The sequence below is a fragment of the Heloderma suspectum genome, chromosome 3 (genome assembly GCF_057233095.1).
Source record: "Heloderma suspectum isolate Gila_16-S chromosome 3, 16-S_ref, whole genome shotgun sequence".
In the NCBI taxonomy this organism is placed as follows: Eukaryota; Metazoa; Chordata; class Lepidosauria; order Squamata; family Helodermatidae; genus Heloderma; species Heloderma suspectum.
In genome coordinates, this window is record NC_139460.1 from 219,908,479 (window position 1) to 219,929,788 (window position 21,310).

Sequence of the window (21,310 nt, forward strand, 5' to 3'; positions counted from 1 at the left end):
TGTTCAAGTGGTGATAGATAACCTGAGTGAGATGCAGTATGAAAGCTGATTAGTCACAGCAGGATCATAGCATCATAGAATAGTAGGGTTGGAAGGGGCCTATAAGACCATCAAGTCCAACCCCCTGCTCAATGCAGGAATCTAAGTCAAAGCTTCCCTGACAGATGGCTGTCCAACTTAGGGATGTCTGCGGAATCCGCCACAGACTCAAATGAGGCTGAATTCCATTGAATCCCCCCCCCCCCGGAGTCTGTGGCAGAATGGATGTACCCACCTCCACCTCCCGGACCCATGCGGACCGAATCCTCCCTCCCAGCAGCTCCATTCGGAAAGTGATCTGGACGCAAATGGCATCTGGGATGCCGTTTGCATCTGGATCACTTCCTGTTTCTGCTCAGCAGTGATACGGCACGGCAATGGCGGCCGTATTGCTTGCAGAATGGAGCTGGCTGGCGGCTCCGCAGACTCACTGTGGAGCAGAGCTGGCCAGCAAAGATTCCGGGGAGGAGGAACGGATCACCTCCCCCCCTGCGGACCCCTCCCCGCAGACTCCAGGTAATGGGATTTGAATATCCCTAGTCCAGCTTCATCTTGAATGCCTCCAATGTGGGAGAGCCCACCACCTCCCTAGGTAATTGGTTCCATTATCATATTGCTCTAAGAGTCAGGAAGTTTCTCCTGATGTTCAGCCGGAATCTGGCTTCCTGTAACTTGAGCCCATTATTCCGTGTCCTCCACTCTGGGTAGGGATGTTAGAGAATTCCACCATGGATCCCAGGGGGGCTGAATTCCAGTGAATTTGGCCCCCCGGAATCTGTGGCAGAACGGAGCCCCCCGTCCCACCACCCCACGAAAGCCCCGCAAAACGGAGCCTACCTGGCTGCAGCTTCGGTGGCAGTGGTGGCAGTGGCGGCAGCAGCAGCGGCTCCAGCCGCTGCCAGGCTGCAGCGGCCACAAATGGCGGCCGTTGTAGCGACCGGCATTTGTGTCCCTACCTAGGCCGGCCCGTGATGGGCTACATATATATTTACGTAGCCTATCACAGCTAAAGCAGGGACGCAAATGGCTTTAAATGATTTAGCCGTGAAAGGCTACGTATTTACGTAGCCTATCACGGGCTTGCGTAGGGATGCAAATGGCATCCCCTACGCAGGATGCCATTTGCGTCCACACCAGCCCGGCAGCGGCTGGACGCCCCGCTGAGGGTTGGCCTGGCCAGCAGCTCCGCGGCCTGGCCACGGAGCGGAGCTGGCTGAGCAGGATTCCAGGGGGGAGGAACAGATCGCCTCCCCCCCATCGAGGATTCCAGGGGAAGGAACGGATTGCCTCCCCCCACCTGTAGAACCCGGCGGAGCCAGGTAAGCGGGGTTTCATACACTCCTAACTCTGGGATGACTGAGAAGAGATCCTGGCCTTCTTCTCTGTGACAGCCTTTCAAGTACTTGAGGAGCGCTATCATACCTCCCCTCAGTCTTCTCGTCTCAAGGCTAAACATGCCCAGTTCTTTCTGTCTCTCCTCATAGGGCTTTGTTTCCAGGATTGTGGCTAGATCTAAACTAGTGCTTTATAGCGGTACTGAAGTGCACTGATAAGTGATGGGGCACATTATACATTCAATATACCAGTTTTGTAGTGTTGTTTCCTGCTTTTTATTCCATATTATCCAGTATACCACAAGAAATGTCATTGTGGGACCTACAAAGTATAAATGTGCAAGAGGGATATAGAGTTACCATGTTGGGATCATAATGACATGACACAAGGTGCAGATCTGGCCTGAGTTTAAGTTAGAGACACATGTTGCTTTAACTCAGGGGTGGGCAACTTATGGCCCTTCAGATGATTTGGCCTACAACTATCACCAGCCCTAGGCAGCATAGCCAGTGGTGAAGGAGCATGGGAGTTGTAGGCCAAAGCAACTGGAGAGCCGCACGCTGCCCACTCCTGCTTTACCTGGATCAGGCCATGAATGCATTACATCCACTGGCACATCAAGTCAGAAACATAGAAAACTCACAAGCCAATAATTATGGAACAAAAATTACATCACTGGGATGTACGGATCCCCTTACCTGGGGTCCGTAGAGGGGTCCGCAGGCGGGGGGAGGTGATCTGATCCTCCCCCCAGAATCCTCCCTGGCTGGCTCTGCTCCACAGGGAATCCGCAGAGCCGCCAGCCATCTCCGGCCGCTGCCGGTCTGCGGACGCAAATGGCATCCAGCATAGGGGACGCCATTTGCATCCCTGCCATTGGCCATGATTGTAAATACGTAAATATTTACGTAGCCTATCATGGCCAACGGCAGGGACGCAAATGGCATCCCCTATGTTATTTGTGTCCCTGCTCTTTGCTGTGATAGACTACGTAAATATTTACGTAGCCAATCATGGCCAACAGCAGGGACACAAATGGCGTCTCCTACGCCAGATGCCATTTTGTTCCACAGCCCGGCAGCGGATGGCTGTGGAACGAAAATGGCAACCTGGACCAGCTTCCGCCAGGAAGGTTCTGTCCCAGGGGGATTTTGGGGGGTGGCAGGGGGGTAGTCCATTCCGTCACGGACTCCGGGGGGCCGGATTCCAAAGAATCCAGCCTCATTTGAGTCTGTGGCAGATTTCTCCACCATTCCTACTAGGGATGTGCGAAACACCTGGTTTCGTCCAGGGACATCCGCGGTGGGGAGGAGGCACTCCGTCCCTCCCCCCAAAATCCTCCCCAGCTGGCTCCGCTCAGCAGCGACTCCGCGGAGCCGGCAGCTGCAGCCGCCTGCAGCCGGACATCTGGCCGCTCCTGGGCTGTGCAGGGACGCAAATGGCGGCTGCCATAGCCACCGCCATTTGCATCCCTGTCTTTTGCCATGATAGGCTATGTATATATTTATGTAGCCTATCACAGCAAAAGGCAGGAATGCAAATGGCGGCCGCTACGCCATTTGCGCCCGTGTCTTTTGCCATAATAGGCTACGTAAATATATACGTAGCCTATCACGGCAAAAGACAGGGACGCAAATAGTGTAGCGGCCGCCATTTGCGTTCCTGCCTATTGCTGTGATAGGCTACGTATATATTTACATAGCCTATCACGGCCCATTTGCGTCCCTGCGTTAGCCGTGATAGGCTACATAAATACTTATGTAACCTATTACAGCCATTTGTGGGAAGGCGAATGGTGGCCATTCGCAGAGCACCAGACGGCTGCAAACAGGTAGACTCCATTCCGGGCCCATTTCGGGGGGTGGCAGGGGGGGTTGCTTCATTCTGTCACATATTCCAGGGGGCCGAATGCACTGGAATTCGGCCTCCCTGGAATCCGTGGTGGAATTCTCCAACATCCCTAATTCCTACACTGAGTTAAAAAGGAATACCGTGTGCTAAATGCTGCTGCTGCTTCATCTTCCTCATCATAGCATTTCACCCATTTTTCAGCCAAAAAAGGGTCCCAGAGCAGCTTAAAAGATCAATAAGAAGACAGTCCCTGCCATCAGTTTTAGAAGGGCTTGCATAATTTGGCAAAAACTTTTAGTTCAGGAATGCTAATGTGTTGCATTAAATTGCAAAACATAAGAATTTCCATTACTACTCTGCTTATTTACATGTGAAGGATGTTTGTTTTGTCATATTTGGGAGGAGAGATGTAGAACGGAAGAATATTATTTTCCGTTCCTTTCGTTTTTTTGTTGTTTATTCGGTCAGTCACTTCCGACTCTTCGTGACTTCATGGAACAGCCCACGCCAGAGCTTCCTGTCGGCCGTCACCACCCCCAGCTCCCCCAAGGTCGAGCCCGTCACCTCCAGAATATCATCCATCCACCTTGCCCTTGGTCGGCCCCTCTTCCTTTTGTCTTCCACTTTCCTTAGCATCAGCATCTTCTCCAGGGTATCCTGTCTTCTCATGATGTGGCCAAAGTACTTCAGTTTCGCCTTTAATATCCTTCCCTCAAGTGAGCAGTCTGGCTTTCTTTCCTGGAGTATGGACTGGTTTGATCTTCTTGCAGTCCAAGGCACTCTCAGAATTTTCCTCCAGCACCACAGTTCAAAAGTATCTATCTTCCTTCGCTCAGCCTTCCTTATGGTCCAGCTCTCGCAGCCATAGGTTACTACGTGGAATACCATTGCTTTAACTATGTGGACCTTTGTTGTCAGTGTGATGTCTCTGCAGCAGCCTTATATCTGTTAGGGATTCCTGAACTTGCACAGTAACAATGGCCCATACTTAATTGCACAACTCCAGAATGAAGATGGTTGTGGTGAGCAAAGTTCCAGCCAGGAGCTAAGGATGGAATGGAACAGCTGCAAGGGGCAGTTTCTCAGGGGAGGGCAGGCTGCATAGTGTGAAGGATGTAAAGGAAGGATCACTAGACTGGAAACTGTACTTTATGTTACATTGTCTCTATTGTCTGCATCTTCAGACTGCCAAACATCATTGATCAGATTGATTAAAATGACCTATTATTTCTTTCTTTATTTGTTTATCTCATTTCTATACCACCCAATAGCTGAAGCTCTCTGGGTGGTTCACAAAAATTAAAACCACAAAGTACAGCATAAAACAATATAAAATATGAACACTTAAAACTACAATATAAAAGTACAACCAGAATAAGACCTAGCAGCAATGCAGAGATTTAAAATACAGATTTAAAACAGCAGACCTAAAAGATTAGAGTGCTAAGCTGGGAAAATAAAAAGGTCTTCACCTGACTTAAAGGAGTACAATGAATAATAATAATAATAATAATAATAATAATAATTCCACCACCAGGAATACTATACCATTAATGTGCATGGCACTTCACACAAACAGTACAAGAGTACTGTCTAAAATTTAACATGGGGAAACAACACAGGAAGCTGAGGGAAGTGGAGGTTGGAATAAAAAGGGAAAGAATATGTGATTGCTTCCTGTGTTACAGGCATATACCAGGACTGTAAAGTCCCACCTAAGACCATAAGAAGAGCCATGCTGGATCAGACCAAGGGTCCATCTAGTCCAGCATTCTGTTCACACAGTAGCCAACCAGCTGCCCACAGAAAAGCAGGACATGCGTGTAATAGCACCTTCCCAACCAAGTTCCCCAGAAACTGGTGTACATAGACATACAGCCTTTGTTACTGTAGGCAACATATAGCCATCGAGATACTAGCCACTGATAGCCTTACCCTCCCTAAATCTGTCCCATTCCCTTTTTAAGTCATCCAGATCAGAGGCCATCATTACAGGCAAGCCACAGAGAAAACAACCTGAACTTGCTATAGGGCCCCTTCATCTGGGGTCCTGCTTTGCAGCTCAAGTGTTTATCTTTAAGAACTCTAGCAGGGTTGGGCCTCTGCTTTGCCAAATTAGGGAAGGTCAGAGGGTGTGATAATCTAAAGGATTCTGGTGCGAAGGCCACTTTCATTTGCAAAAGAATAATAAAACATAAATATCAAGAAAAAAAAAGGCCTCCCTTCGGTGCTTTCCTTTGGGGCTGCTGACAGATTAGACTGCTGTCATCACAAGGTTTAAACACATTTTTTCCTGGGAAAGTATTATTAGGAGACATGTTTTAACATCTGAATGGTTGTACGCGCGTGCGCATACACACACACACACGGAGGGAGCAAAACCATAAAAGTAAAAAGGTAAGAAAATATGGGCTTAAATGCATCCAGTTTATTCCTAAGTAGACTATGTCCCTGTTTTCTCTAAGTATTTCCCAGCAGTATCTTACTGTCAGAGTTCTCAAATTTTCCAAGCATTCAGCTTCTTTCCAGCATTCAGTTTTCCCGAAAGCAGCTCTGTATTCCCGCCCCCCCCGGTCTTTCTGATTCTTCTTTCCTTCCAACTTTCCTCTCTATTTCAGCCTTCCAATACATTCTTAACACTCTTTGGGGGCTCAATGTTTTATAAGTTAAATCTAACTAGTGGTCTTGTAACTCTTGACCAACCAGGAAGGATTACTGTTGCTCCAAATTTCTTCTGATGAGCTCCTTGTAAACATTTCTGCAGGTTTCTTATCTATCTGACTGCTTGATGCATCTCCTGTTCTCTTGCTTGCTGAGTGGCATCGGTTGAATTTAGCATATAATGAAACTTAACCCCATTATATCCAGCTATATACAAAATTATAAGACAGTTGTGTTCCTTCACTATCATTATCATCATTATCATCATCACCATCATCAATTTATATATCAGTCTACACATACAAGCTATGCTTTATTTCTTACAAGAATTTTTTTTCCCACATAAAAAGAGTTTATAGTCAGAGATTAAAATACATCATAATAAATAAAAAAATGAATCAACTAAAATGTTAAAAAATATTTAAAGCCAAAGCTAAAAGCACAATAATTAATAATAATTTATGTACCTGCAATGTATTGGACTCTGTGTCAGGATGCGCCCTAGCAGCCTCTTTCAGTAGACTCCAATAGCCAACTCAAGACACAGACGAAAGGATTCTTTTCAAGGCTTTAATCCTTTTACAACTTAATGACTCTTTAGTTTCAGATGCTAATCACCAGTGACTAAGCAAGGAACAGCAGAGTAGCCTATGCTCCAAGTAGGCAGTTGATCCCCGTTTGAAGGAGAGTCACTTGAAGGCCCTGAACTTATGGGCTACGGAGAGATCCTCCCTCTTTCCCTTGGGTCCACAGGAGGCAGCCATTGCTTGTGCGCCAACCTGGCGCTACGCCTCCTTTCCACGCCCTCCATCGCTCGTCGCTCCCTGCGTGTGCATTGAGTGTCTAGCAAGCCCCATTCCCACACTTTCTCCCTGCTAGGATCACTATCTGTCTCAGGAATGCTGGCAGAGGAATCTCTGCCAGCTGTGCCTGTGAGGGATGAGCTGGTTTCTTTTCCACGGATTGCTGCTCCTCCTCAGAATCAGAACTGCTCTGGAGTTCTATCGGCTCAGTTTCCACCCTGACACTCTCTGTTTCCCCCCAAATAATAGCATGTATTTGAACATACTATGAGGAACAAAAGACCTCCTATGATTGGCAATGGCTGAGCATCTTGCTGTATGCCTTGAGGTGAGCAGGCAGCAGAGGCTGGATATTTGCTTGTTTAAGTTCAAAGAGGAAAAATTGCATGCAGGATGGGGCAGGCCATAGTAGAGGCTGCAGTTCCTTAATGGCCATTTTTATGCTTCCAAGTGAAACACTTCTGGGGGTGTGTGGGGGTCTCTATGAGTGATTTACTCCAAGCTGGCTGTGTTTGGAGGTCATTAGGGATATATGACATCATGGCCATCCAGCAGCCACCTTGAAACTTATCAGGGAAAAAACCTGGATTTCCTGAGACTGCTTAAAGTCCAGTTATTTTTCTTAACTTAGGTTTTCCGTGGTATAGTTGCTGTGTGCCCCAACCCCTGCATTTACCTCGGGTATGCTAGCCCTGCCCAGGGATGTGCCTTTCACCATGACCCCGGTCAAGGGGTGTTTCCTGTGTGTTTCTCGTAGGGATGTCAGAGAATTTCACCACAAATCTCGGAGAGGCCGAAGGCCAGCGCATTCAGCCCCCCGAAATCGGTGGCAAAACGGTCTGCCCCCCCGCCCCCCCTGGGACGGGACTTACCTTGGGCGAATCTCCCTGGCAGCGGCGGTGGCTCCGGCGGCGGTTTGGCGGTGGTGGCGGCGGCGGCCGGTCTTCCAACCGGCTGCCGCCGCCACCATTTCCAGGTTAAAAAAAAAATAAAAATGTGATAGGCTACGTAAAGATTTACATAGCCTATCACGGCTAGATTTTTAAAAAATACCGTGATAGGCTACGTAAATGTTTACGTAGCCTATCACGGCCGAGCTAAAGAAAAAAAAACCCTGAGCGTACGCAAATGGCACCCATGGGCGCTGCCATTTGTGTTCCTTATTTTGGCACGTCTAGTCTACGTAAACATTTACGTAGACTACGGTGAAAATAAGGGGAACGCAAATAGCGTAGCGTCTACACTATTTGCATTCCCCTTATTTTCGCTGTAGTCTATGTAAATGTTTACGCAGACTAGACGTGCCAAAATAAGGAACTCAAATGGCAGCACCCATGGGCGCTGCCATTTGTGTACGCGTGGTTTTTTTGTTTTTTTTTAACTCAGTCGTGATAGGCTACGTAAACATTTACGTAGCCTATCACGGCTGACTGCAGGGACGCAAACGGCGGCGGCTACGGACGCCGCCATTTGCAGACCCAGCCGGCCAGGATTCGCAGCGGGAGGGATGGGGCGCCTCCCCCCCGGCCAGAATTTCGGGGGGGAGGGACGGGGCGCATCCCCCCCACCCCAAATCAAATTTCGTAAAAGGTAAGTGACTTTTGTACATCCCTAGTTTCTCGTCCCTGCACAAACCCATTAGTGTCTACTCAGAAGTAACTCCCATTGTTCTCAGTGAAGCTTGTCATCTCAACACCCACATCAGAATTTACAGAGATCCCCCTCAATTGAAATGGCATGGTTTAAAGCACAAATTCCCTAAATGCTGTAAAGTGCAATCTCGAGGCTCCAATTCTCTGTTGTTTGGTTTATTGCCTTAGGAAGTAACTACTTCACAACTTCGGTATAGTGATCCTGCACAGCATTGGGTTAGAAAGGGGGCTGGCTTCTCATCCCCATGTTCTCCCTGCCCCTTTCCCAGCACAAGCATATGTGTGTCAACTCAGAAGTAACTCCCATTGTGCTCAGTGAGGTTTGCTCCTGATATGCAGGTGCATCTGGAGCTTCAGAGGAAAGGAAAAGGGGGGAGAGGAAGCTTCTCTTATTGGTTGAGCAGCCCCTGCCAGTCAGATGACATTCGCTCCAACCCCCACCCCTACCCAGAAGTATGTTTTGTGACGCAATTTTTACTGATGTGGAGCACTCACTTGTGGAGCCCTGCATGGACCAAAGTGCAGCAAAGCTGATTCCTTTTTAAAAATCTGGTACTTTTCCATGCACTTCTCCTTCCGTTGTCATGGAAACACCCCCTATGTAGGAAGTACAAGCAGTGTGTAGATGAGATCTCTCGTGTGTGTGTGTGTGTGTGTGTGTGTGTGTTGGTACGTGTACACATACTGGCAAGCCACAATGTTCCCGGTCAGGGCATATACCGCAAAATATACATATGTGGGATTAGTTACATGCAATGATCTACACATACAAGCTACATTTCAGTTGTTACAGGAAAGATGCTTCAAAATAATATTTCTCTTTAATTGTAGATGCACTTCAATTTGTTTTTTATTTCTAGCCTGAACCTTTGAGTTGCTTGATAAACCTCTGTTGCCTTTTGCCTTTCATTGACAGCAGGGGTGCTGTGGCCCCCAAGGTCTTAACTGTGCCCTCCATGTTCCTTAACTGTGTCCGCCCTATGTCCCCGCCAGTGCTTTCTCTCCACCCCCTCCCACAGCAATCCTGGTACTGATCTCTCTTTTCCTGTCACGAATGAGGAAAGAGTGATCTGTATCAGCATTGAGGTGGTCCTCCCCTCCCCCGGCGACCTCATATAGATTGCTCTTTCTCCACTGCTGTTAGCAGCAAGGAGTGATCTGTATCAGGATCACTGTCATATGTGTGTGTATGTGCATGTATGCTCATACATGTGTGTGCATGTGTTGCCCTGACCTGCCCCATCTGCCAAAGTCCAGATCTTCTCACCTGCGAGCTGTCCGAAGCTGCACCACTCAGCCTCCTCCTCCTTGGATTTCTTTTCCAATATCCCACTGCGGTGCCAGCTGCCAGCACCCAGGTCTAAAGAATACTTTTACTTACCAAACAAACAAAAAATGTTATGTCCAATACTTGAGAGAAATGGCCTCAGTTGACTGGCTGAATACCGAAATGAAACCAAGCCATGAGTGAGAAAGAAATGCTGAACGAGGGATGGATACTTACCTGTGTGGCTGTTTCTTTAAGTGTGATTGGTTTGTGGAAGGATTTCAAATCCAAACTTTGACACTGATTGCTCTGGAAAGCAGTACCTAAAGGGTTAAAGTCACATCATTGCATGAGCGTTGCAAACGGAATGTTTACATTTCCTTCCGAATGTGAAGGGTTAAATCGGCCAACATTGGGACATATGCAGAAATGGCAGCGCTTAGATGCATAGTCATGCAGATCCAGAACAGAGACGTCAACTCATCATGGATCTGGGTTTGAATACCAATGAACTGCCTACTTTCAAGTTCTGGTAGCATCCCTATTAATAATGCAAGCCTGATACTAAACGGGTAAGAAACCAGCATACTGGCACCTGTCTTTAAGAAAGTAGACACAGAGAACAAATGTTAGTTCTTGTTAGTTATGAACAAATTAACAATAGTATTGATAACCAATGATTTACACTGGATTAACTGTGCTGGCGGAACTGGCCTTTCCCGCCCCTTCATTCCCACGGCAGCCCCTTTAGCTCCCCTGAAAATGCTGCATAGAGAGTCAGGAGACCCTGCTTGATGAGGTGAGCTATGGTGTAGGGAGAAGGGGAGAACCCCAAATATCTGGCAGAGATATTTGCTTCTGTGAGCAAAGCACTTCTTCTCACGGAAGATCCCTTCCTGCTGTGGAAGGCAGATCCTGGATCCATCCCCTTGACTGAATCTAGAGAAAGATGGTCAACTATAGGCTGTTGTTCCATTTTGTTCCACTTAAATATGCAACTGGTTATTTAAAAACAAAAGAACAGTTTTATATATGCAGCTTTTATTTTACCCTTCTGTCAGCATTTCATCTTATTAGTATCGGCTGAGTGGTATAAGTTCAGCCAGATGAATATTGATTGAGGACGTTTGTTTCTTATCAAAGCACTGCATAATAGAACTTCCATCAAGGTCAAGTCTGAAGGGTGGTAAACGTATTCCATCCTAACCTCAAGAGGCATTTAGCAAAGGCACCTTTTGCCCCTATTTATATTCAGTTTCTTTATAATCATTTAACTTCTGATTTGCAGAGTAATCAGTTCTTTCCTTTCACTATCCTGGACAAGAAGATGCATCTTTTGTTATATACTGACCGCATGATGCTTGTGTGTCTGTCTCCCAATATTTTTGAGATGTTTATTTGTTTGTTTGTTTTTAAAAAAGCTTTAAAGCGTTCTGTAACTATAAACAGTTAGTTTTTTAAAAAATCTCTGTAGTATGGCCTCCATGATCAAACTGGGGATTTATTGAGTCACATAGGCAAATGTTTTAAATATCAATTAGCCAACAGATCAGAAATGAATGGTGCATTTTCAGGCAACAAAAACCAGAGTTGCTAGTACATCTGATGTAGTGCCTGCTCTCTCCCTACTCTCACAGTCCTCAAAGCAAAGATCCAAGCTCAACTCCTTTATGGAGCAGAAATGTGGAGCCATTCTGGCACCCATGATCTGGAAATAACAATCAAATCAAAGGCTTAAGGTTCTTTGGCTAGCTGCACAGAATCTGCCTCTTCAATGCTATGTGAAGTGGGAGAACTGTCAGTCTCTCCTCAGGCCTGCATGAAGATGTTAGGTTAAGCTCAGCATATGAGTGATAGCAATAAGTTCCCAAACTGATATGCTGTTGAACCCGCTACAGAATCTAATATTTACAGAGAAATTGTGGGGAAAAATCGATGCACATGTGTGGCTTCTCATTTGGTGTTTTGAATTTCTTGGGCAATAGGGCAACTAAGGGCTCAATCCTATGGGGACAGTCAGCCACGTGGGCGGAACACGGAGGGCATCTTCTCCTCTGCACTCTGCCTGCCCTGCATTTGTGGCTAGACAGCCAATTTCAGCTGTCTAGCCAGGATGCTTCGGGGGGGGGGGGGGCTGGCTCTAAGCCCAGTTCCCAGAAAATGAAAAATCCTGTGGCTGTCTAGCCACTATCTACCGGCCATAGGATTGTGCCCTAAAAGTACAATATATTAGGGCTGTGTACCACCTTGGTACAAAGCCCGAATAACGAGGCAAAGCGGGCTGATTTGGAGGTACCTCATTATGATACAAAGTAGATCAGACCAGCACTAAGGTGCTCTGAAGTAAAGCAGCTTCTCCACGAAGTGCTTCATTTGCCTCATATATTCAGAGCTCTTCTTATGCCTTCTGAGCAGCCTAGACAGGCTGTCTCCAAAATGTATCGACTTCTGAAAGATCACACAGAGGGGCGGGAGGAGGAGGGAGGGGGGAAGGCTAGGGGATGGTGAGGCACCAAATCTATCAATTTCAGAGAGATCTGGCCACTGGGAGAGGCAGGGGGAAGGGGAGAAGAGAGGGAGGAGGGAGTGAGCTTTGCTGTGAGTCAGCCTCCGTTTGCTGATTGTGAGAGAGGTGGTGTTACTGGAGAGGACTAGAAGCTAGAGCAGTGGTCTCCAAAGTGGGGTGCACAGACTCCAGGGGGGAGGGCACAAGACAATCCATTGGGGTGCTCAAGCCACCTGGTTATTGAGCAACCTCTTGCTGCCCTGACAAGCTGCCATTGTGTGCAAGCATGGTGGTGGCGGCAGTGGCAGCCGCAGCAGAATGGGACAAGAGCTGAGAGGGAAGTTCCATGGCATTTCTCTCGCCGCTCCAGTCCTAGCCACTGGGAGCAACTGCCCCAGTCTCTGCCAGGGATGGCAGAGGAAGCCTTAACCCTTCCTACTCTCCTTTGGCAGAATGAAGCCAAGATGAAAGCACGTGCTATGGAGACTGGGGAAAACAAGGATCTATAATATCAAAAAGGGATCCTCATGATTTCATATGATTTTTGCAGAGCAAATCCCCCAAACCATTATCTAGTCACAGATCACATCTGCCTCTGTGGTCTGAACCAGAAAAATCATGGATCTGCCACTTGTAGGTGCAGCCAAGGCACAAAACCATGGATCCTTGGCAGGGATCCTCTTGATTTGATATGATTTTTGCAGGACAAATCCCCCAAACCACTATCCAAACACAGAGCACATCTACCTCCATGGACTGAACCAGAAAAATCACAGATCTGCCACTGGCTCTTGGCTCTCCCCATTCCCCAGAACAAGGTAGCTGCCAGCACGTGTCCAGAGGGCCTAGGAGCTGGCAGCAGCAGCTGGAGCAGCCCATCCTCATTGGCAGGAGTCTTTCTCCAACTGGGCACCCTCCCCTCCTTCCAAGCAAGGGAGAGAGCGCAGTTGGAGGGCTACTCCTGCCCTCATGCCTGTCAGCGGTTGGCGGGCTGTGATGGGCAGCATTTCCTCTGGCAGCATTTTCCCCAGCAGTGCCTTCCCCAGTGCACCAGCACAGTGGCGGCAGTATCTCCCCTGGCGGTGCCACCCCTGGAACAAGGGCCCAGGTAAGGAGCTGGGGGCTGGGCAGCATGTTGGGGGGGGGCGAAGCGGGATTCAGATGTCCGAATCTCACTTTGGCTTCATAGGCAGTGGTAGATGGGGGGGGGGGCAAATCAGCCCAAGCCAAATCAGGTCCACCTTGGAAGCTCTGAAGCGGCTTCCAAGTCAGATCGGGGGGTCCATGCACAGCCCTACAATATATGCAACAGATATGACATAAGGTAATTCAGAATTATGTCATTCTATCGGTTTATCTCTGCTTTTCTCAAATACTTTAAATATCAGCATGGCCAATCTACACTTACATTTTTTTCCGCTTCCAATAAGGTTTCACCGCTCGTCTTTCAGACTACGCAGGACCTGCCTCAAATTGGGACCGGGATTTCCCACTTCTGTGCTCCTGCTTTCAATACCCTGATATCCCAGTATTTTCCATTCATGTGCTCTGCTCTTCTGTGTTCATTACCTTATAAGGTCGTAGTCCCCTCCCCTGCCTGTCCATGTATGGTGGTGTTTGTATTTCCCTCCTGTCCAATCACAGCTCTAGATGCACCCATCTGGTCTTCTGGCTACTGATAGCATAGCTTCCTTAACACTGAAAGTTTTATCACCAACCAGCAGAGGGCTGGAGGTCCTGGCTCTTGTCTTATCTGGGAAGCTCAGCCAGGCCAGCCCTGGTCAGAATTTGGTATGGGCGACCACCAGGGAATCAGGCTTCAGGGGGTTGTTCTCTCCCTTCAAATCCCTCTCCCCCTTTACCTCCTTCTATCCCTTGCTTTGGCTTTTTTTTAAAAAAAAATTAAGGATCACAACTGAGTGCCTTTACACACGCTGCCTGCCTTCCCCCACCCCTCCCTCCCATTTTAGCTGTAACGTTTTCTCACGGCCCCAGTCCTGGGCACTCACTTACTTGGGAGTAAGCCACATTGAACTCAATGGAACTTACTACTGAATAGACATAAGATCACCCTGTAAGTGATCTTTTCTTTTTTTTTAAGGCATTATCTTCAGATCTTCAAATCTTTATTTTTTATTTTATTATTAAATTTATTAATCGCCCATCTGGCTGGTCACCCAGCCACTCTGGGCGATGTACAACATACAATAAAAACAGTTTAAAACAATAAAATTCTACAATAAAAACATTTTCTAAAATACCCTAACCCACCCCAAATGCCTGCCTTAACAACAGCGTTTTTAATGCACGACGGAAGCTCATTAAAGAGGGGGCATGATGGAGTTCCCTAGGGAGGGAGTTCCACAGAGTGGGGGCCACCACAGAAAAGGCCCTCTCCCTCGTCCCCACCAGTCTAGCTGTCCTGGCTGATGGGACAGAGAGAAGGCCATCCGAGGCTGATCTTGTTAAGTGGCCTGTCTGGTGCTGCTGGAGGCGCTCCTTAAGATAGGCTGGGCAGGAACCATATAGGGTTTTAAAGGTCAAAACCAACACCTTGAATTTGGCCCGGAAAACAACTGGTAACCAGTTCAACTCCTTCAGCACTGGAGTGATGTGATCTCGCCAGTGGCTGCCTTTAATCAGACGAGCCGCCGCATTCTGTACCAGCTGCAGTTTCTGAACCGTCTTCAAGGGTAACCCCACGTAGAGCGCATTACAGTAGTCTAAACGAGAGGAGACCAGGGCATGTACTACCGATGGGAGCAGATGGTCGGGAAGGAAGGGGCGCAGCCGCCGTATCAGATGGAGTTGATACAGCGCTGTCCGGCTCACAGCTGACACCTGGGTCTCCATGGACAGCTGGAAGTCCAAAATGACTTTTCTTTGAAGAATAGTGCTTCTCCAGCTTGATTTCCCCATGCACAAGCATAAATTTCTTCACTGGGCAGTCTTTGAAGATGCAAGCATCCCCTCCCCCCTGACCTGAGCATCTCTTGCCTCTGTATTTCTCAATCAGAGGGAGCAGAGGGTAAAATGCATCCCTGCAATGAAGGGAGACACCTCAGATCCCCCACCCCACCAAGCTCAGAAGCAATGTCCTCTTTTGTTCTAGAGCACCCTATGGGGCTCAATGGGGCTTACTCGAGGCTTGCAGACTTATGGGGTGATCTTATGTCTACTCAGCAGTAAGTTCCATTGCGTTAAATGTGGCTTACTCCCAAACCCCAGGATTGGGGCTGCAAGAAAACGTTACAGCACCAGTTAAGCTAGAATAGGAGGGAAGGGTGGGGTAAGGCAGCGTGTGTAAAGGCACTCAGTTGTGATCCTTAATTTTTTTTTTTTAAGCCAAAGCAGAGGATAGAAGGAGGTAAAAGTTAGTGTCATTTGAAGGGAGAGAACAACCCCCTGCTCAGCACAGGAAGCCTGATTCTCAGGCGGTCACCCATCCAAAATTCTGACCATGGCCAACCCTGCTGAGCTTCCAAGATCAGACAAGAGCATGCGCCTCCAGCCATTTCCTTGCTTGTGATAAAGCTTTGAGTGCTGAGGAACCTATGCAATGTCATCTCAGGGACTTCGAAGCTGAGCAGCTTTGAAGCTTCGAAGATGCTAGCAGCCCCTCCAAAGCTGAGTGCTGGGCGGTGTCGCCACTGCCCCTCTTCCTCGCACTGGCTGCAAAGGGCTGGCACGGGGAAAAAACCATCGGCAGACACCCCCCAGCCTCTCGCCCTGGTCTCCAGCAGGTGAGGGGGAGAAGAGGATAGGCACCTTCTTCTTCCCTCCACCCCCACCTGCTACAGCGGCGGCAGCAAGGGACAAGCTCTCACCGGGCTTCGAGCCCCAACAGGATGCTTGCACCATCCCTACACACACACACACACACACACACACACACACACACACACAGATAGAGGAAGAGAGGGACGGTGGGCAGGGAATCAGTAGAAACAGGGAGAGTTTCTGCTCCTCCAGTGAGAGCTGCCATCTTTAAGAGCAGGAAAACAGCACAGCTCTCGAGTGTGACCCGAGCTCACGTATTCGATCAAGAACCACAATGGGGAAAATGGATGAGTGTGGATAATCACATTTTAATGCAAGTGCATTTAACCCAACAGGACCTCTACTTCGTTGCGATGGTGGGCACAATGTAGATCGCTCCCATGCCCACAATGCAAATGTAATTGTTTTGAGTGATTATGTAGCAAGGACATTTGGAGTCCAAATTATGGCATCAAAATATGGCAATGGAGGAGAACTGGTGCATCTATAGCATGAGGGTGGTGTTATATATGACAGATAGAAAAATTTCAGACAGCCCAGGTCTAATTTTAGGAAGGTCCTTGATATGTTAACCTTGAAGCACTTAAAGTGGATGGAATTTGCTTATGTCAGGGTCAAAGTAGATAGACTGACTAGTGACTTTAAGCATGGAGTAAACTAGTGACTTTAAGCATGTGATGCAAAAATGTGCTTTAGCCTGGCCACCTCTCTTTGCTTACAGCAAAGCAGCTGTGGAGGGCCCCACTCTGGATCAGGACCATGGTGCAAAGTGGAGGGGGTTAACTTTTTTCTCCTACTATTTTCCTGCTGGAAATTGACACCCACACTCTAATTGACAGCCCATCTCAGCCCATTGACAGCCCCAAAGATTTACCATCTCTCCCCCATTCCAGTTTTGGTATGACATTCTTCAACAATAATTATTGCTATATTTTGGAGGCAGTGGACTACAAATGCCCTTTTTAATAATTACTTGTTACAGTTATGCATTCCTTGTAGCCATGCTGATGTTCAAAATGCTGGACAAAGGGAGGAAAGTACTGCTGTAAACACATCATTCTGAATTGACTTATCTTGTATCCTTTGCTTATGTTGTACTTTTATTGGTCATAATGCCCTAAAACTTTAAACATCTAAATAAGATGCCACATACGTGCATGGAAAATGTATCTGTAATTTCTCTGTAAAGACTTGATTTTGAATTCTAGTTCAGAAGCAATGGCAAATGTTTGTTTCATTTTCCTGTGTGTGCTTTGCTTTTGTATGTATATACATGAAGATCAAAAAGGATCTGATAGGTTGGCCTATAAGCGTTAAATGATCACTGGCTTTTGACTTTGAAGACAGACAAAGCAACAAGTAGATCACTTTGTTCTTTCATCAACCATTTGTTTCAATGCTCCCCTTTTTTGTGAACTTACATATTTACAAGAAAGCGTAAAGACAGATATAACTACAGCTATACATTCCCCTGTCTTTGGCACCTCTATCTAAAAAGGCTTCAGCTTCTCCCCAAATGTAAGCCCCTACTACTATTAATATTTCATGTGGAGGAAGAACATGATTATATCAATGGCCTGGTTTGCACAAAATACTAAGCCATGCTGTGGTTTGTTGAAATCTGTCTTCTTGTTGAATGTGAACCTATCCCTGAAACAAACCATGGCTTGTTAGCCAGCTCTAAACCACCAATAGAATCCATGCTTTGTCATTGGCTTATGAAGTCTGGCTTGTTTAAATCATGGCATGTTGTGATGTCTGAACCCAGAACTGTGGCTTATCCTTGGCTTGTTTGCATTGAAACAGAGGCAACCAACAAGAGAGCCTGAAAAACAAACTATTCTGAAGGTTGTTGAAATGGGCAAGAGAGAAACAAACTAGAAATAGGGAAAACAGGCTGCTGTTTGTTCATCTGCAAGACAATACATGGCTAAAGCAACAAACCATGGTTAACAGAAACTATGGCTTAGCAGTATGTGTGAACGCAGCTATTCTGTCTATGACAAGTTAGTCAGTAGCACTGGGTTCAGATAAACTGGTCCTGCTATGGCACAAGGAGCGGGAAGCATTTGGGTAAGGGGCAGGGAATCTAAAAGTAGCACTGTGTTAAACGTTTGTCCAATCTCATTTCATGAAAGTGACAGTTCCATTTCACTGATTATTTCTGGTTGAATGATCTGTATTAGCGGGGGAACAGAGTGAAATCCATAAATTCATTTGCTCCTAAGTATGTTTCTCATTGAAATTGATTTTTAAAAATGTATGATCTCACCACCCCTGCAACCCCAGTGTGTGTGTGTGTGTGTGTGTGTGTGTGTGTAACATGGGGACCAGAAAGAGTTCAAACATACTATCTCAGCATATTTTACCTATTTCCTACGCAGCTGGGGTTTAATTGGACTAGGCTTCGATATCTAGAATTAATGGTTATCCTTTAAAATGAATGAGGATTATTTATTACATAATTTAGAATGTGCTGCAGTGATATACTCCGTATTTTTTTCTTAACTCTCAAGGGTATATTTATTATTTTGATGGGTGATGCTGAGATTTATAGTGATGTGGTGGAATCTGAAATAGGACACCTGGCATCTCCTTCACACCCCAAGATTCAATTAAGACTAGGCCTAGATTTCTCCGGAATCTGGGTTCAATCTTAATTGGATCTGTTTTGGCCTGGTCTTTCTGCAGTGCTTATCATAAGCCCTCACTCCTGTTGCCCTCCATTTCCTAACCCACCAAGGTGAGGCAGCAGAGACAAAGACTCATGCCAGGTGTGGCACCCAGATCTCCATTCGACCCTGATGTGACCATGAGCATGTTGCACACGTGTCCAGAATTTCTGGGAATCCTGGGCAATGTAGTTCCTACAGTCCCTGGCTTCACTGAATGTTGCTGTGCAGCAGCATCTAGGATTTTAATGGAGTTGCTAATAGAGCCATTTCAGCTTGGTCAGTTAGGAACCAGTGAGGACTTGCATCAGGCACTATAGCAAGGTTGCAATTCAGTCTAGACCTGATTTAGATGTTAAATTATTTGCCAAATGTCTATAGGACATTCAGAAAAATATTCTGGGTTTCCTGAATTATTTCCAGAGAGGACCAGGAGAAGGACATCCACCAATTACTGCAAAGGATTACAGTTCCAGCATACAACAGAATTTCAAATATTTTATTGGTACAGAAGTTAAATTTTTTCTACAACAGAGACAAGTTTTATCTCTCTGCTGGAAAAAAAAAATTGTCTGAGGACCAAGGGTCCAGAGCTCTTTATACGTTTCAGTGTTCACACTGAGCTTTCTAAGTAGACTCTCAATTTGAGTCACTCAAAGACTCAAGGGTCTTCCACTCAAGTAGACCCTTATGCAAAGGGCAGTGTCTCCACCGGTCTGAAGTCCTCAGCTCTTAAAGTTATTCTTGGTATAATAAATGGTTTTGGTCGCTGTACACATGCTTAAAATAATAGGATACTGTTTTTACCCCCATCACCAAGATGTGGGAATTGTTCAGCGGAGTGCTTCTCAGTTCCCGTTATAACCTGATCTATGCATGTTTATGCAGAACTAAGCCTCATTGAATCTAAACATTTTGTTCTTCATGATGGGAGCACTGGAGACTTGACTTACTGGTTTCTGTGCAAGAAATGATGGCCATGGTCCAGCCAAAGTTAAGCATTTTACACCCAATTGATATCAATGGAAAAGTTAAGCAAGTCCCTAACTCTACGCCAGTTGTAATCAATGGGACTTTGAAGTGTTTAGCTTGCCTAAACATACATACATACATGCCTGTCATTATTTCAGATGGAACTCATGTAGATGGAGGCTTCTAAATTACAAGGATCTCTAGAAAGTACAGTGTGACTTACGCCTGCACAAACTCATGCTCTCTTTTTGTTTTTGTAGGCAGAACAAGACAATGGCCACCCTCTTCCAGCATTTGCCAATCTGCACATTGAAGTTCTAGATGAAAACAACCAGAAACCTTACTTCACAGAATCAGCGTATGAGGGTTTTATTCTGGAGTCCTCCCCTGTGGGTACGACTATCTCAGATAACCAGAACTTGACGTCCCCACTGCAAATCACAGCTTTGGATAACGACATCGAAGAGGTTTGTGTTGTTTTGTATTCTTAAAATACTCATGTGTACTCTGAAATGCCATATTTGACTACAAACACTGGATAATTTCAGAAACAGACAAAAGAACTGATTGCATCATGATTTGGTGCTATTGCTGCATGTGACATAAAAAAAGAATGGAAGAAGAACAGATGTATGAATTTTCAGAAACAGTCCTCAACAGCTTGTTCTCCCAGTACAGCTTTACAGTACAAATACGGTTTCTTGTGTCTAGGATTCATGCCAGGGACAGTGAAATATTTTATTAAGTGGCTTTGGTAACTCAAGTGATTCGGGTCCAGGCTAGAATAGAAATAATAATGTAAGTGTAGTGGCTCTGAGAACAGGCTTGACCTGATTAGTTCAGGCCACTAGACAAATGCAAGCAGGAATGAGGAACAAAGTTTAATGATAAGGCTGATTAACCACTGGATATTCAAGGACATTTGGAAACTCCATCCATTATAGTCCAACGATATATTTTTGCCATCGAGGAGGAAATAAAATGGCTTATGTTGTGTGGAAGGCAAATCCTAGACCACATCAGTGTTCCCGATTATGAAGTTTTTCAAAGGGTAAAAATGTTAAAAGGTGTTGCTGTGGATGAACTCAGGCAATATCATGGTTAATACCCACCACCACCATCATAGCATAGACTGGAATCACTAGATGCAAAGGAGGACAAGGTCCTTGTATATCTAAGGGTGCAGTCCTGTCTGGATGCCCATTGCCCTCCGAACTCAGAGGCTGATGGGATGGTCTGCAGAGCTGGAAGAGTGCAGAGGAGATCTTCATCTCCATGCCTCCCCCACTCTGCATTTTTCTAGATAGGTGTTTTTGCCCATCTAGCCAGGGCTCTGTGGAGGGTGAGGGAAGGTGGCTAGGGAGGGCTGGAGATAGCTCATATCCCTGCTTCCTCAGTCCCCTCCCCTCCCACAGAATCGCCCCCTATTCATCCTCCCCAAGGTCACTTTTGAGAGCTCGGAGAGGCAGCCTGTGTGGTTCTCTCTGCACCAAGGGGGAGGGGAGCTCGGATTCATGGGTCCAAGGTTTGAGCACTTTCTCTGACCCCAGATCCAGGAATCCAAACTATCCTATCCACCTCCCCGCCCCCTCCCCAACACTCTCTAAGAGTTATGTGAAAGACATGCACCTGATCATGTAGTCATGAGAAAAGCTGCTCTTTTCATGTTTTAATCCGTAGATTGGTCTCCCAACACATCTCTGCTCTTTTCTGTCTTGTGCAAGCCTTTTCAGGTCAGCATACATCTCTCGCTTTTCTCTTTTAAGTTATTT

At 46.5% G+C, this 21,310-nt stretch overlaps 1 protein-coding gene across 3 annotated transcripts in view; it reads left to right on the plus strand.

The window, feature by feature from the left end:
• Nucleotides 1–21,310, plus strand: part of PCDH15 (protocadherin related 15) — a 1,185,684-nt gene that overhangs the window by 870,843 nt on the left and 293,531 nt on the right. For all 3 annotated transcript variants that reach the window (XM_084845696.1, XM_084845694.1, XM_084845693.1), the window contains one exon: nt 19,799–20,005. In XM_084845696.1, coding sequence (XP_084701822.1) covers nt 19,799–20,005 — 207 coding nt within the window. The remainder of the gene's footprint in view (nt 1–19,798; nt 20,006–21,310) is intronic.